We start from the raw sequence: 15,045 nt of genomic DNA, 5'->3' as shown, positions 1-15,045 counted from the left end.
TGACAAATACTACAAATACTTAAAAAAAATAATAAAGTATAGTAGCAGAAATGGCTGCTCTACAAGATCTGTAGATCTGCTATTTTTGGAAAATGTTTTAAAGTGCAAAATTTTTCAATATGGAAAGGATTATGACGCTTATGCAAAAATAATTGCGACTATCTCAAATAATTGCACTTGTCACAGGCCTAGTCTAGTGTTGTTCCTCAATATGTCCTTTTTTCCTCCTGCTCGCCACTCTCTAGGTCTCCTCTTTCCTCAGCTGATCTTTTCTTCTTTAATGGAAGCTTCAGGTTTCTGCCTCCTCTGTGTGCACTTAGACTGTAGTAAAGGATTGGTTGGAGCATGGGGAGATATGGGTCATAAGCCACTCCAGCGTTGTGTAACAAGGGTTGTAGTAGTGGAGAGGGAATTGATGTGAACTACTAAAATCAGTTAAATATGAATGTTCTAGCATGACGTGTGTTGTGTTCTAAACCGTGAATGAGCTGAAAGTGCTGTGATTCTGACCTGTGTAAGGATAAGGATAATTCCTTTTAACAGGTCGTTCATGAAAGTCCTTACGGTCTTGTTTCCAATGAGAACCTGTGAGCAATTAGGGGTTAAGAGTCTTGCTCAGGGACAAATTTCATTTCATCGACACATATGCTGGCCTGGCCTGGAATCGAACCTGGGGCAACCAGGCCTCTGGCTCCCTAGGCGGGCTCACTAACCACTCAGCTATGGCCGCCCCTGTTAATTGGATTATTGACTATTGTGCTGACTAGCAGTGGTTCACAAAGTGGCATAGACGCCGATTTATGTGCGCGCTACTGGGGGCGCAACCAGGGACGAAAATGTGCAGTTTTTTTGGGAGGGGGGGGGGGGGGGGTTTGTTACTTTAATTGGGTTAATTCGGTACAAAAATGATTTTCTCAAACTGTAGTCTTGTGTTCTTTGAAATGTATTTTTCATTTCTGAAAATGTTAGATTTAAAAAAAAAAACTTTTTGAAAATCTTTTGAATTGTATTAAACCAAAAATATAATAGAGATAAAATGGGATATTGTGACCCATAAAAATGTATCCACAACCCAAACATGGGTCCTGACCCAGTGTTTGAGAACCACTGGAGTAGAGCAATATTCATTCTATGTGATCACAGAAGTAGACTGAAAGAACGAGCCCAATCGATGGTCTTGAAGGGCGGATCCAAACCCAGGCGCTGGATTCCAGCGCCGCTCCCTATTGCTTCACCAATCTATGTCCCCGCCTCTAGAGCGACGCCCCTCTGCACTCTGATTGGTTAGGAGATAACAAGGTCCTAAGACCAGCGTTCCTGCAAGGTTCTCCCAGGCTTTTTTTCTTTTGAAAAAAAAAAAAGGCATGGGTTTCCCAGGCTATCACAGAAGTGACTCATCTAACCCTCCCACCCTCTTTTCATTCAGATCATGTTCGAGACCTTCAAGACCCCCGCCATGTATGTGGCCATCCAGGCCGTGCTGTCCCTGTACGCCTCCAGTTGTACCACCGGTATCGTCATGGACTCCGGTGACGGCGTGACCCACACAGTGCCCATCTACGAGGGCTACGCCCTGCCCCACGCCATCCTCAGGTTGGACCTGGCTGGACGCGACCTCACAGACTACCTCATGAGGATGCTCACCGAGAGGGGCTACTACTTCACCAGCAAAGGTTGGCAAAAACACCTTGTAACCACACTTTAAAACCAGCAAACGCCTCATCCACACATTGAAACCACCTAGACGGCTTTTTGTGTTGTCTTGTTAAAATGTGTGAAACCCCTCAACATCCTGTTACTGGTAAATACCACAAGCAAACTTAAACCTTAGTCAGTGTTGCCATATCTGCTTATTATAAGCGACTCTGGGCTTTTTAAAATGTAGTTGCTTATTTGGGCTCTTTTTAATTGTTTAAACCAGTAGTGCTCCTACATGTCAAGGACCACAAATACATTAAATGTGTAATTCCTAGGTCGCTTCTTTTGGGCTTTTTTTTTCATAAACCAGGTTGCCTATTTCTCTCGCAAAATCTGGCAACACTGATTTAATCCCTCTAGACTTAGTTAAAGAATATGAATTATTATTGTCTTATGTTAACTAATCACCATTCTCCTCTTCCTCCCATCAGGCGAGTGTGAGATTGTGCGTGACATCAAGGAGAAACTGTGCTACGTTGCACTGGACTTTGAGCAGGAAATGGGCACCACGTACTCGTCCCTGGAGAAGAGCTACGAGCTGCCCGACGGACGGGTCATCACCATCGGAAACGAGAGGTTCCGTTGTCCAGAGGCCCTCTTCCAGCCCTCATTCCTCGGTGAGTCACTTTATTTCAGTCATTTGGATTCCATTGCAGCCAGCATGTCTTCTATGGAAGCACGTTGCGCAGCGAAAATATTCGATCTACAAGCTCTCAATGTGTCTTGTAGATTGGCTATTTGTATTTGAATGGTTCAACTAGCAATAGGTTTTGAAGCATTTTCCATAAAACCCTAATGGTCTGGGATATTTCATGAAAGCAAACGTTAAAGCCAGAGTCTGTTTCTTCACCTGGTTGGCAGTATGTAGAACAATATTACTAAAACATCATAATTTTACGTATTTGCTCATTTTAACACTGTTTCACAGTTGCATAATAGGATTTGGCCATACACTTTCAGTTGTAAAATTTATTTTGCTTTAATCTATGAGCCAAGATGACCTGCATCTAAACTGGGGTGAAATTATTAATTGATTGGCTCAGAAAGTTGACGTAGTGGGTGTATTCTATTAACCCATTTTGGGCGGGAACCCCTATTTGTAACTATACCTTTCAGGACGGGAACCCCTTCTGGGGTTCTTGTCTTGTTTTTCAGAAAACTTAGGTAAGGATTTAGAAGGCGTTTTTAGAATCGGCCTCAGGTCTAAATGGGTTAATGTCCACCAAAATGTGAATGCATGTTCCATTATATGCATTTCACTGTAATTATACTTATAGTTATCTGAATTCACTGCATTGATTAATCAAATCATGGAATTAATGATTAGTCGAAGCCCTAATCTAGACCTTAGGCTTAACGCTTGTCTCTCTCCTCCTACATGTAGGCATGGACTGGGCTTGTGGTATCCATGAGATGACCTACAACAGCATCATGAAGTGCGACGTGGACATCCGTAAGAACCTCTACGCCAACACGGTGCTCTCCAGTGGTACCACCATGTACCCTGGCATCGCCGACCGCATGCAGAAGGAGATCACATCCCTGGCACCCTCCACCATGGAGATCACGGTAAAACCTTGTCCTTATATCCATTACACTCCCCCTTGTGGCGTGTGTGGCAAAACCTTTGACAACTGCTGCCACTTGGTGGATGGTACGAGTTAATGCAGTAGAAGCCAGTCTTTATTCCTAAACCTACAGTATATTTGTAGTGCCCTAGTCCAGTGCCGCTCTACAAGCTCACAACTCTCGGTGTGTTATTGTGAGCGTGTCGTTCGGCTATTTTCACAATATTTATCTGTGGAAACTAAATGTAATGCCTACAATTATTTTTTTGTTGGGGGGGGGGGGTTGCGGTGCTGAAAAGTTTGTGAACCCTTGCACTGGTCTTACTTCAAAACCACTTTAGTGTTTAACAAAACCCTTGATCCATCTCTCCTTTTTTCAGATCATTGCTCCCCCAGAGAGGAAGTACTCTGTCTGGATCGGAGGCTCCATCCTGGCCTCTCTGTCCACCTTCCAGGAGATGTGGATCAGCAAGCAGGAGTACAACGAGTCCGGCCCCACCATCGTCCACAGGAGGTGCTTCTAAACGGACTGTTATAAAAAAAAAAACCTCGCACCTCCTTCTACGAATCCTTGATACAGCTCTGCGTCTGCACACATAACCTTGGCACAACGACACACACTTGAGGAACTTCGCAAAACCATATCTCAGATGACTTCATCCTCATGTTCTCTGGATACAATCCCCACTCCCTTCCTCAAAGAGGTTCTGGACGGTGTGCTTGGGGACATTTTAAGAATTGTTAACTGCTCACTACAATCAGGTATATTCCCAGACTCACTTAAAACAGCTATTGTTAGGCCCTTGCTCAAGAAGCACAACCTTGACCCCTTGGTGCTGAGTAACTACAGACCCATCTCTAATCTGCCCTTTTTGGGCAAGGTCATAGAAAAAACGATCTTCCGTCAGCTAGAGGTGTACCTACAGAACAATAAAATCCATAACAAATTCCAATCCGGCTTTAGGAAAGGGCATAGCACTGAAACAGCACTTGTGAAAGTAATGAATGATCTCAGGGTGTCAGCCGACAATAAAAATGTATCCGTCCTCCTGCTCCTTGACCTGACGGCTGCATTTGATACAATCGATCATGCCATCTTGGTTCAACGTCTGGAGGACTGGATAGGTTTGTCAGGCACGGCCTTGTCATGGTTTATTTCCTATTTATCAGGCAGAAGCTACGTTGTCAACTTAGCTGACTTTGACTCAGAGAAACATGACATCTGCTCTGGTGTTCCACAAGGTTCAATCCTTGGTCTGCTATTATTCTCCCTGTACATACTGCCACTGGGTGAACTTATCACTAGACACGGAGTGAATTTCCACTCCTATGCTGATGATACCCAGCTATACCTCTCCGTAGCTCCAGATGACCCCAGTGCTCTTGACCCATTGTTGTCCTGTCTGTCCAGCATCAAATGCTGGATGAGCGAGAACTTTCTGAAGCTAAATGAGGACAAGACAGAAGTTCTCATAATTGGCTCTAGGGAACAGAAAGAATCAATAAGAAGTAGGCTCGGTAACATCACTGTAGGAAGTAACTCTACAGTCAAGAACCTGGGAGTTATAATAGACTCTGAAATTAATTTTAATACACATATCAGTCAAGTTATCAAGATTGCCTTCTTCCATCTGAGGAATATTGCACGAATTAGAGCATATCTGTCGCTGGATGATGCAAAAACATTGATCCACGCTATTGTTTTCTCTCGCCTGGATTACTGCAATGCACTTTTCTCTGGCCTGCCAAAGAAAACAACCGACAGACTACAACTCGTTCAAAATGCGGCAGCCAGAGTTTTAACTAAAACTAAGATGAGGGAACACATTACTCCAGTTTTAGCTTCACTACATTGGCTCCCGGTTGTTTTTAGGATCGATTTTAAAATTATTTTGCTTGTTTATAAGGCTCTCAACAGTCTGGCACCCTCCTACCTCTATGACCTCCTCCCCAGATACGTCCCAAACCGTCCCCTCAGGTCTTCTAGTGCAGGCCTACTTGAAGTGCCTGAAATGTCATATAAAAAATACGGCGAAGCAGCATTCTGCTTCTACGGGCCGATGGCCTGGAATAAGCTTCCTTTTCACTTAAGACAGGCACCCTCTGTAGACAGTTTTAAAGCACAGCTCAAGACTCATTTATTCACTCTTGCTTTTAGTTGATTCTGTTTCTTCTGAATCTCTGTGCTGTTGTTTCTGTCTTTTATCGTTGCCTGACCCACTGCCTTTTATCTTTAGCTTTTATCTCTTGCCACTGTACTTTGCCACTGCTCTATTGTTTCACTTGTTTTGCTTGACCCGCTGCCTCTTATTTGTAGCCATTAATTCTTGCCATTGTTCTTTTTGCCATTGCTCTATTATTGCCATTGCTCTAATGTTTTTTGTTTTTACCCTGTGTTTTGTTTTCATTTTTTCTTTCTTTTTCTGTAAAGCACTTTGAGCTGCATTTATGTCATGAAAGGTGCTATATAAATAAAGTTTATTATTATTATTATTACTGGCGTGTGCAGAGCCTGTACCACCCTCCTCTTCCTCACCCTGACCCCTCCCTCACCACTACGGCTATGGTGCCATGACCCCCCCCCCCCCCCCCGTGATTGGTGGAAACTTTTTGCTGGTAGTTAACTGGCCGGAGTGAACCAGGTGGTTTGTGTGCGTGTGTGTCAAGCCCCCAGAACCCAGTGGTTGCATTGAAGCGCATTGGACTTGCTGGCCATTCGTAGGTACTGCAGCTTAAACGGAATGGGCCACTGCACAATGTACGAGCGGAAGCGGTTTCGACCAATGGGCTCGACTCACGAGCTTGCGCACAAGCTTGCGCACGGGGCCGCGCACTTCTGTGACGTAAAACGCGTCACTTCTGTGACGCAGAACGTATGACAGTGGCCCCCAAATAGGCTACGCTCATCACACTTTCCAACCCGGAAGAAGGGGTGATTTCGCCTCATGCGCTGGGTGAGCAACTCAATGCAAGTGGATGGGAGGCGATATCCGGTGCCCTCTCTATTCTTTTTAACTCTATGGTGTGTGTGTGTCTGTCTGTTTGTTCACCACCTTATTTGCCTCTATGAAGGTGTATTCACTGGTGGGTGTGCTGCCCAACAGAACGTCTATAGTATTTGCTTAATGTGTAAATTATCTGAAACTTGTTTTTGTACTTTCAGCCTTAAATTATATATACTTGGGGTTCCAGTTTGTTTTTGTCATTATGCAAAAAGACAAAGCTTTTACCTGTTTTGTATGGAGGTGTAAAAGGTTTGTTCATGGGGCCTGTTGCCCCCTCTAGTCTACACTGACCAGTAAGAGCCCAATAAAAGTGCACATGTCTGAAAAAACGTTTCTGTCCTTGGTCTTTTAATCTTGATGATTCTCAAGATTTTAGACGTATATTTACTTGTTGTTCTATTACCTGTTCTATTATTGACACGCATTTATTTGGTCCAAGTTGTTGTCCGTCTGACAACAAACGGCTTTGGGATCTCTGTGGCATCAAGAGAAACTTGAGCGTGACTTCTTTCCACTTTGAACCAGTTTCCTGTGCAAGTGCTGACATTTTTACTAGAGCCTTCCTGCTCGGGGGATAAATTCTATCTCGTGTCGGGGCCTTGACACAATCTAAATGTCTCAATAGAAAATCGGGGAGACCAAACAATTAGGGTTGTTGCATTTGGTCTCCCTGATTTTCTATTGCATTAACATACTCTACCATACCGATTGGCCAAAATTACATTTTATTCATAAAAAAATAAGTTACATAGTGCCCCAAGTTTAATATAGCTTAACCACTTCCAGCTTGGTGTCCCTATTTTGGGAATTTTATAATAGGAAAAAAATATGAAAGTACAAAATGGAGCTTAAAGGTAGGGTGTTTTGTTAAATGGCTGATGGCTCTGTATTCTGCTACTCATTGAGACTGATTAGGAGTCTCCATGTCTCTCCAGCTATTTAGTAAGCAGAAAAATGCTTTCTTCAAGTCAGGATACCAATTTTATCCAATCAGGAGAACTCGTATACAGATTAAAAAAGTGGTGAGACGATGAAATGAGCCGACAAAATTGAAGGTGATAAATGGGTACACTCAATAATCATAATACAGTGCTTAAGTCTTTTAACAAAAAAAATATTGTTTTAGCCCCCAAAGAATGTCACCCTATACCTAGTTAACATATGAACTGTGGTACACATCTAAAGTGGCTCATTGTATGGGGTGAATTTCCTTACCGTGATGCATGGCAGTGAATGCATTCACATTCACCATCCTATGATGACCTATGGTGACTCATAGGATGGATGGACCATAGGTCCTATGAATCACCATAGGTGATTAATTTATACTCCTGATGGAGATAGTAGATTATAGAAGGACAATCAATTGGTCACTGAACAGTAGGATGAGCATAAAAATGTGACAGCTACGGTACCATAGTGAAGTCATTCATTGATGCCTTTGCACCACATTAAATATGGACACATAGGGTCATTTTAAAACATTCTCTCTCCCTTACACTCTAGTTAAAACAAACAAACAGACAAATACATTCCAAAGAAAGCAGTCAAAACGAAAAAAAAAAGACCAACAAAGGCAAAAAGAAAGAAAGTGTTTTTTTTCCACTTTTAACTTTTTGCAGCACTGTTGATATATACGTATAACCTACAATATGCTCTGGGCTCTAGTTGGCAAAATAAAGTTGTTATGACGTCAATGTGGGCGTGGTAAATCCAGAGAAAAATATCAGACCTACAAGCTCATATGAACCAGTGTTGCCATGTCTGCTTATTATAAGCGACTTTGGGCTTGTTTGTTCTGTAAAGTTGCTTGTAAATATTGTTAGTTTCGGAATGCGATGCTGTTATTTATTTGGGCTTGTTTCTAAAGTGTAGTTATTTAGTTTGGGTTGTTTCCTAAATGTTGTTTAAACCAGTGGTTCTCAAACATTTTCATATCAAGGAACCCTAAATTAATAAGTATTAATAAGCCCACACGTAACTCCATCTAAAAATATGTTGCGCCAGGGAAACCCCGTACCAGATACTGTATGGGTTGTTAAAATGTTTTAAAAATTACAAAATGTTTGGCCTTTTTTTCCCCCAAGATTTCAGACAGAAAAAAAATGCATATACAGAGCGAAAAATATTTTTGAATGAAAACAAATTAAAACAGCAAGAAAAAAGATTTGCATTCAAAACATTCTCTTTGCTCTGTTGATTTGCTTGCTTATTTCTCTCGTAAAATCTGGCAACACTCTAGCCATGGATCCTAGACGGTCATCTGTCATGACCGTCATGGATGAATTTCAACCTGGTGTTTGCAGTTTCTGTTTTTGTGGCCCGTACATCTACATAAACGTTCACATTTCAAATATAAAGTGCATACCTTATGGTCACCGATGTTATAATTATGTACAAGTCCTCAGAAGTACCTTTATCTTCTGTAGTGTTCAATGAAAAGCATTTTAATCCGAAGATTGGCCAATTTTTATAGAGTTACCAGAGTGCAATACACCTTCCAACCGATGGGTTCGCGTAGTTGAAAGCACAATGGAGAAAATATGAAGAAAATGGCCACCAATCGGATTAAAATGTTTTTTTTATTGAACAATACAGAAGATTCGGGTACGTTTGAGGACCCGGACATAGTTATAACATCCGTGGCCATGGGATCAGTACTTTATATTTGAACTTTGAACGTTTATGTAGATGTACGAACCAAAAAGAGAGAAAGTACAAACACTTTGTTGAAGTTCATCCATGACTGTCATATAATATATGACAGTCATTCTGGCTGTAACAGGAAACGTGTCCGTCTATCAAAACCTTCCGGTGGTGTACCGTGGCTCAGCCCAGATTGGATTCCTTCCAGAGAGAAAGCTGTTCCAGTTAAAGATCAATGAAGCTTCTCCTGTCATAAACTGTAGCCTCACATATAACTTTAAAACTATGAGTACATCTATAGCAGGAATAGTAGAGGACATGGACTATCAAATTGAACAGGTTAGACCACATTAATGGACTTATATAACGTTGTTCCACAACTACCTTTGTGTTTAGCTAACTGTAAACTGTAAGCTAGTTTAGCCAGACATAGTTATTATTATAACAGCCTCTACTATGTAAAGTGCAATAATTTGTCATTGTAATGAAAAGTGTGATTATTTATCACACGTGTGTGTAATAAACCAATTGATGCTTTTGATGTGTATTTTAGTCCCCCCCCATTCAACCAAATGATTGTGCTGCTGCACACTAATTCCATCATGCTGCCAAACCCTGTTTTATTGGCACAATGTTTATTTATAAAACACATTTAAAGGTAGAGTAAGTGATATTTGTTGGATAAAACCAAAAGTGTTTTTTTGTTAAAAGGTTAAAGCACTATCTTGTGATAGTAATCATTGCTATAGAGTGTTTGTTCAGTCACAGGGGTCTCTATGTCTCTCCAGCTCTTTGATAAACAACATATATTTTCATGTAGTTGACACAATGACAGCCAATCAGGAGAGAGTACCCATTTATCAGCTTCATGTTGATAGTGTTCCAGTTCCAATTGTGTCTGCTCCTTTCTTTGTGTCATCACTTCCAATTTAATTTCACTTGTTTAATCTGTATCCTAACTGAGTTCTCTATCCTGATTGGATTAAATTGGTATCCTAACCTGAAAATGCATTTTCTGTTTAATAAAGAGCTGGAGAGACATGGAGACTCCTGTTACTGAACAAACACTCAACAAATGAGTACAAACAGAATATAGAGCTTATTTAACACTCATTTTAACCAAAGAAAATCACCTACCTTAACATGACCAGGTCAGCCAAAGTGCTATACAGGTTTAACAATGCAAAGCAATATAAAATGTAAACAAACATATTTAGCATATAATACAAACAAAGGGAAAACAAAACATATAAAACCAACAGACAGTTTGTGGGAAAGCATAGGGTGCCTTGCTCAACTGTCACAAGGCCAGGGAGAGGAAATGAACCTTTACTAGATATTTAAAAACATTAAGACCTGAGGCCATCCGTTCGAAAATATGTTGTGCCAGGGACCCCCGTACCAGATTTATGTTGATAAATTGTTTAAAAAATATATTCAATATATAAAAAAGCTATTTTCAAATAGCTGATGCATATAGCTTTAAAGTATGGAGTTACATTTGTGTCTTAATTGAACAAAAAAAAAAAGTTTTGAGAGAGAAGAAATTGTATATACAGAGCTTCTTTTTTAATTAAAACAAATTAAATCAGCAAGCAAAAGAATAAGATTTACATTCAAAATAATGTTTTTGCTCTGTTTATATTTTTTCTACCTCAAATGTTTTTCTTTTTCTTCAGTGAATAAAGACAACCCCAAAAATGACATGTATTTAGCCGCGGACCCCCAATCTGAAAATGTTTTGTGACAGGGACCCCCAGAAGAGAAGAAGTTAAAAAAAATCAAAACACTTGCAAGATTTTTCAAAAATGTAAAAAAAGAAAAAGAGGTCAAAAGCGCAGAGTGCTGTGCTATGAGCTTGTAGATCTGCTATTTTTGAAAAAACCCTGGCACAAAATGGTTCTGAGATGGGCGGTCCGCAGCCAAATACATATCGTTTTGGGGGATCCTTGACATGAAAAAGTTAGAGAACCACTGCCCTAACCCTACAGTAGGTGTTAATTCTCAGTCCTTTGCATTGTGTGTGTATTATTTATCTTTGTATGTGTGTGTGTGTTCTGTTCTCTCTGTCCGTCCCCCCCCCCCCCCCCCCCCCTCCAGGCTGTGTGTGACGAGGACGTGATGGCCTCGGCCTCGGTGGGAATGTCGGGTTTGTCCGATGAGATCCTGCTGTGCATCCTGCGTCACGTCCCCGTGGGTGACCTGCTGCTCAACGTGGCGCGCGTCTGCCGCAAGCTGCACACGCTCTGTCGAGACAAGACCCTGCTGACCCACGTCTGTCTGTCTGAGCATTACACGGTAACATAAATAACACCTCATACACAGGCCTCCTGTCACAATTAACCTAATAATCTATATTAGATATGTCTGAGCATTACACGGTAACATAAATAACACCTCATACACATGCCTCCTGTCACAATTAACCTAATGATCGCCCGACCGCAAATACTTTGCATAATTATCAGAATCCTTTCCATTCATCTACGTCAAAGATTCCCAAACGTTTCAGGCTGTGACCCCCCCCAAATAATCATATTTGAACTGGTGCCCCCCCCAAAATAATCATATTTGGACTGGGGACCCCCCCCCCCCCCCCAAAATAATCATATTTGAACTAATCATATTTGAACTGGGGACCCCCCCCACACACACACACACACACACACCCACACCCTCACTCACTCACACACACACACACACACACACACACACACACACACACACACACACACACACACACACACACACACACACACACACACACACACACACACACACACACCCTGGCAAGCCCTTGGAATTGTAGGAGCTGAGGCGTTAAATTTAGTTTGATTGGGTTCCACGGATAAATATTTAATGTTAAAATAATTAAATGTGTTATTAAATGCATTGCCTGTTGTGTAAATATAGTACATTATGTATTTAGATTATTGACACCAGTCACGGTCAGTCATTTCTGTGTATATTTATTTATTTGTCATATCTGCCCTGTGTGTAATGTTTGTTTACAAAGCCTAAACACATAAATGTGATTTTGATTTATTTGTTGAACATCGTTTCAATGCCAAAAAAACACAATTCAATCGTTGATCACCAATTGCGATTATTTGCAATGACAGCTGACCGTCAACCAAAATGTCACGATCGTGTCAGCCCCCTGAACTAACTCTATTGTCTCAGGATTCTAATTCAAAAGCATCAAAAGTAGCAGATCCACAAGCTCGAAACGCGTCGCTTCGCGCCGCTTTTCGAGCTTGTAGATCTGCTACTTTTGATGATTTTATGTGACGCTGTAGTATGATCAAGTAGGCCGTTAACTCTCTCAGTGCCACACAACGAGATATCCAGAGTTTTTTCTGAATGCCCTCAGTGCAAAGAACGAAAAATTCAGGGTTAAAAAAAATAAAAAAAATAATAATATTATTATTTTTTTGGGAAAAAAATGTTCAGAACCCAAGATATCATTATCTGAAGATTTGCAGCTCCATCTACTCCTTGTTTAACTTATCACTGAAAAAGGCTGTATCTCGCTTCCTAAGCCCTTTTTTTTTACTTTGAAAAAACATTTTTGCTGGCACAGTATGAACATATTTTTTTATTTCGTTGGCACTGAGAGAGTTAATTTATGAAAAAACACAAGAAGTTAGAATACGTAGATAAGAGGTTTCTGCCCGACAACAACGATATATCTTCCGTCTCGTGTTTTTTCCCCTCCCTCTCCCTCTCTCCCTCCCTCCCTCCCTCCCTCCCTCCAGGCCAGTGACCTCTCGGTGCGGCAGATCCTGAAGCAGCTGGCCAATCACGCGCAGTCCCTCAGCCTGAACGGCTGCTATTGGCTGTCGGGCTCCACCATGGAGCACCTGGTGCGTTGCCGGGCGGTGACGCGCCTCGACCTGGGCGGCTGCCGCCTCACCTCCCTGCGCCTCTCGCGCCTCCTCTCCTCCCTGACGCTCCTCCGGTCGCTGGCGTTCGACGTGGCGCCGGGCTTCAACGCCGCCCAGCTGGGCTCCGAGGCGGTGGACTCGCTGAGCCGCCTGTCGGACCTGCGGCAGACGCTGCTCACGCCCAGCTACGGCGTGGTGCCCTGCTGTGCCCAGCTACGCAGGTGAGAGGAATGTGTCGTTTTTTTTTGGTCGCGGACCCCCATCATCACAAAATATTTCTTTGTTTCCAGGGACCCCAGAAGCAGTGGGTGGTAAAAGTACTCACATGTTTTTACTTAAATAAAAGTATCAATACTGCAATGTAGAAATACTCTGTTACAAGTAAAAGTCTAGAATAAAAACTTTACTTGAGTAAAAGTAAAAAAGTATTGCTATCAAAATGTACTTAAAAGTAGAAAGTACTCATTATGCAGAATGTCCTGTTTCACAAGTTTTCAAATGTCTAAAAAGTTAATTTCATGTTACAAAGCATTCAGGCAGTTTACCTTTATTTTTTATCTTTAGCTTTGACAGATGTATTCATTTTCAGACGTATGAAATATTTTCAGTGGCATATCCATCTTAATCATGAATGAATTCATAATCAGAGACATTAGTTCTTATCACATGCTCCTGATCAGGCGAGAGGATTATGTCTTTAGGCGTTAATAAAGTCTGACCCAAGTCGTGGTGCTGGTGGGAGACAGTTCTGGTCCCATGCAGCAAAACGCTGAAAGAAAACAACACATATAATTTATGTGTTAAGTTTGGAGTATAAGATACAAATATAATGATAATAGTAATAATAATAATGGTAAAGTAAGCTAATAAAAAAAGTTTAAGTTGGGACGTTTAATCCCTTTTTTACTATTTTAAAAAGAGCTAAAATAGCAGATCTACAAGTTCACAATGCATCACATCACAGCACATTGTGAGCTTTTGATATGCTATTGCACTATATAAAAAAAGATTGCTTGTGAAATGGACAAATGAGATTGGTAAGACTGGTAAGGACAGACATTAGAAACATAGAGACATATTTACCGATCCCTGATCTGCATAGCGAACACAGTCGATGTAAGGATCTCTGGTGTTTGGATCCGAGCTACACACAAAACAACGAACCTGGAGCTGACAGACAGACAGACAGACAGACAGACAGACAGACAGATTAACAGACAACTTCAAATTATGCTGGTTCAATCTGCACATAATTTATACATAATTTAAAAGAAAAAAAAGTGCATTTTGCTGAGACTTTGTATTTATTTATGGGAGATGAAAGTCCTTCCAGTGATGTCATCAGAAGGATAATAATAATAATAATAATAAGGGTGATAATAATAATAATAATAACTAGAAAAAGTGCTCCTCAGAGCACAGGTCTCCGCCAGGTCAGGTAGGTTATTGTGGGCCAGCAATGTTCGGAATTCGGCAATCAGGATGGAATATGAAAAGCCGGACAGATCCGTCTTGATCACATGACTATATGATAATGTGTACCGATTTGCGTAATTTTGGGACAAAATCTGTAGGAGTAATATAAAAATATGTGTTTTGCAAAAATCGCCCTCCTGATGGCGCTAAAACAGGATAATGTTAAAAGGGTGGCATTTCTTCCTCTGCATAGTGGGAATGTGCGTGCACATTCACGCCAATCGGACATGAATTGAGGCATTTTATTCAAAACGGGCAACTCCTACAAACTTTAGATGCCAATCTTAGCCAATCAGGATGGAATATGACAAATCTGATAGACCGGTTTGGTTTAATGACGATAGAGACACTGTGTACCGATTTGTGTGATGTTTGGGAAAGAGCTGTAGGATTAATAGTTTGGGGGAAAAACAGCCTCCTGGTGGCGCTATAACAGGCCCATGTGAAACATTTGGGGCAGAGGTTTTGCTCTGGCATCCAGGGAGTGTGTGTGCACAGTTTCACGTCGATCGGGCCAACGATGCCGGAGATTAGCTGTCCACACACACACACACACACACACACACACACACACACACACACACACACACACACACACACACACACACACACACACACACACACACACACACACACACACACACACACACACACACACACACACACACACACACGGACGGACGGACGGACGGACGGACGGACAGGGTGCAAAACATAGTCTCTGCCACACCTTCGGCCTGGTGGAGACAATAATAATAATAGTAT

General features: G+C 41.5%; 3 protein-coding genes across 3 annotated transcripts in view; 2 read left to right on the top strand and 1 right to left on the bottom strand.

The window, feature by feature from the left end:
• Positions 1 to 1,429: 1,429 nt before the first annotated feature.
• On the top strand, positions 1,430 to 3,937 carry LOC311035156 (actin, cytoplasmic 1-like; the record flags this gene model as incomplete). Its single annotated transcript, XM_084043235.1, has 4 exons — positions 1,430 to 1,673; positions 2,130 to 2,315; positions 3,083 to 3,267; positions 3,647 to 3,937. 4 exons carry the CDS (start codon positions 1,430 to 1,432, stop codon positions 3,788 to 3,790), a joined length of 759 nt encoding a protein of 252 aa, XP_083899361.1. The 3' UTR covers positions 3,791 to 3,937.
• Positions 3,938 to 9,127: 5,190 nt separating this feature from the next.
• On the top strand, positions 9,128 to 13,029 carry LOC311065323 (F-box/LRR-repeat protein 18-like; the record flags this gene model as incomplete). The annotated part of the gene is made up of 3 exons (XM_084085598.1): positions 9,128 to 9,256; positions 11,018 to 11,215; positions 12,676 to 13,029. The coding sequence occupies exons 1-3, from the start codon at positions 9,203 to 9,205 to the stop codon at positions 13,027 to 13,029; spliced, it is 606 nt and encodes a 201-aa protein (XP_083941724.1). The 5' UTR covers positions 9,128 to 9,202.
• Positions 13,030 to 13,238: 209 nt separating this feature from the next.
• The window catches only part of LOC311035120 (uncharacterized protein), a 47,088-nt gene continuing 45,281 nt past the window's right edge, over positions 13,239 to 15,045 (bottom strand). The window contains exons 8-9 of the mRNA XM_084043200.1: positions 13,888 to 13,974; positions 13,239 to 13,573 (exon numbers count right to left, since the gene is read on the bottom strand). Of these exons, the coding sequence (XP_083899326.1) occupies positions 13,502 to 13,573; positions 13,888 to 13,974 (159 nt within the window). The 3' untranslated portion in view covers positions 13,239 to 13,501. The remainder of the gene's footprint in view (positions 13,574 to 13,887; positions 13,975 to 15,045) is intronic.

The sequence above is a fragment of the Gymnoscopelus microlampas genome (assembly GCF_963454915.1).
Source record: "Gymnoscopelus microlampas genome assembly, chromosome: 2".
Classification (NCBI taxonomy): domain Eukaryota; kingdom Metazoa; phylum Chordata; class Actinopteri; order Myctophiformes; family Myctophidae; genus Gymnoscopelus; species Gymnoscopelus microlampas.
This window is presented reverse-complemented; position numbering and strand designations above follow the sequence as displayed.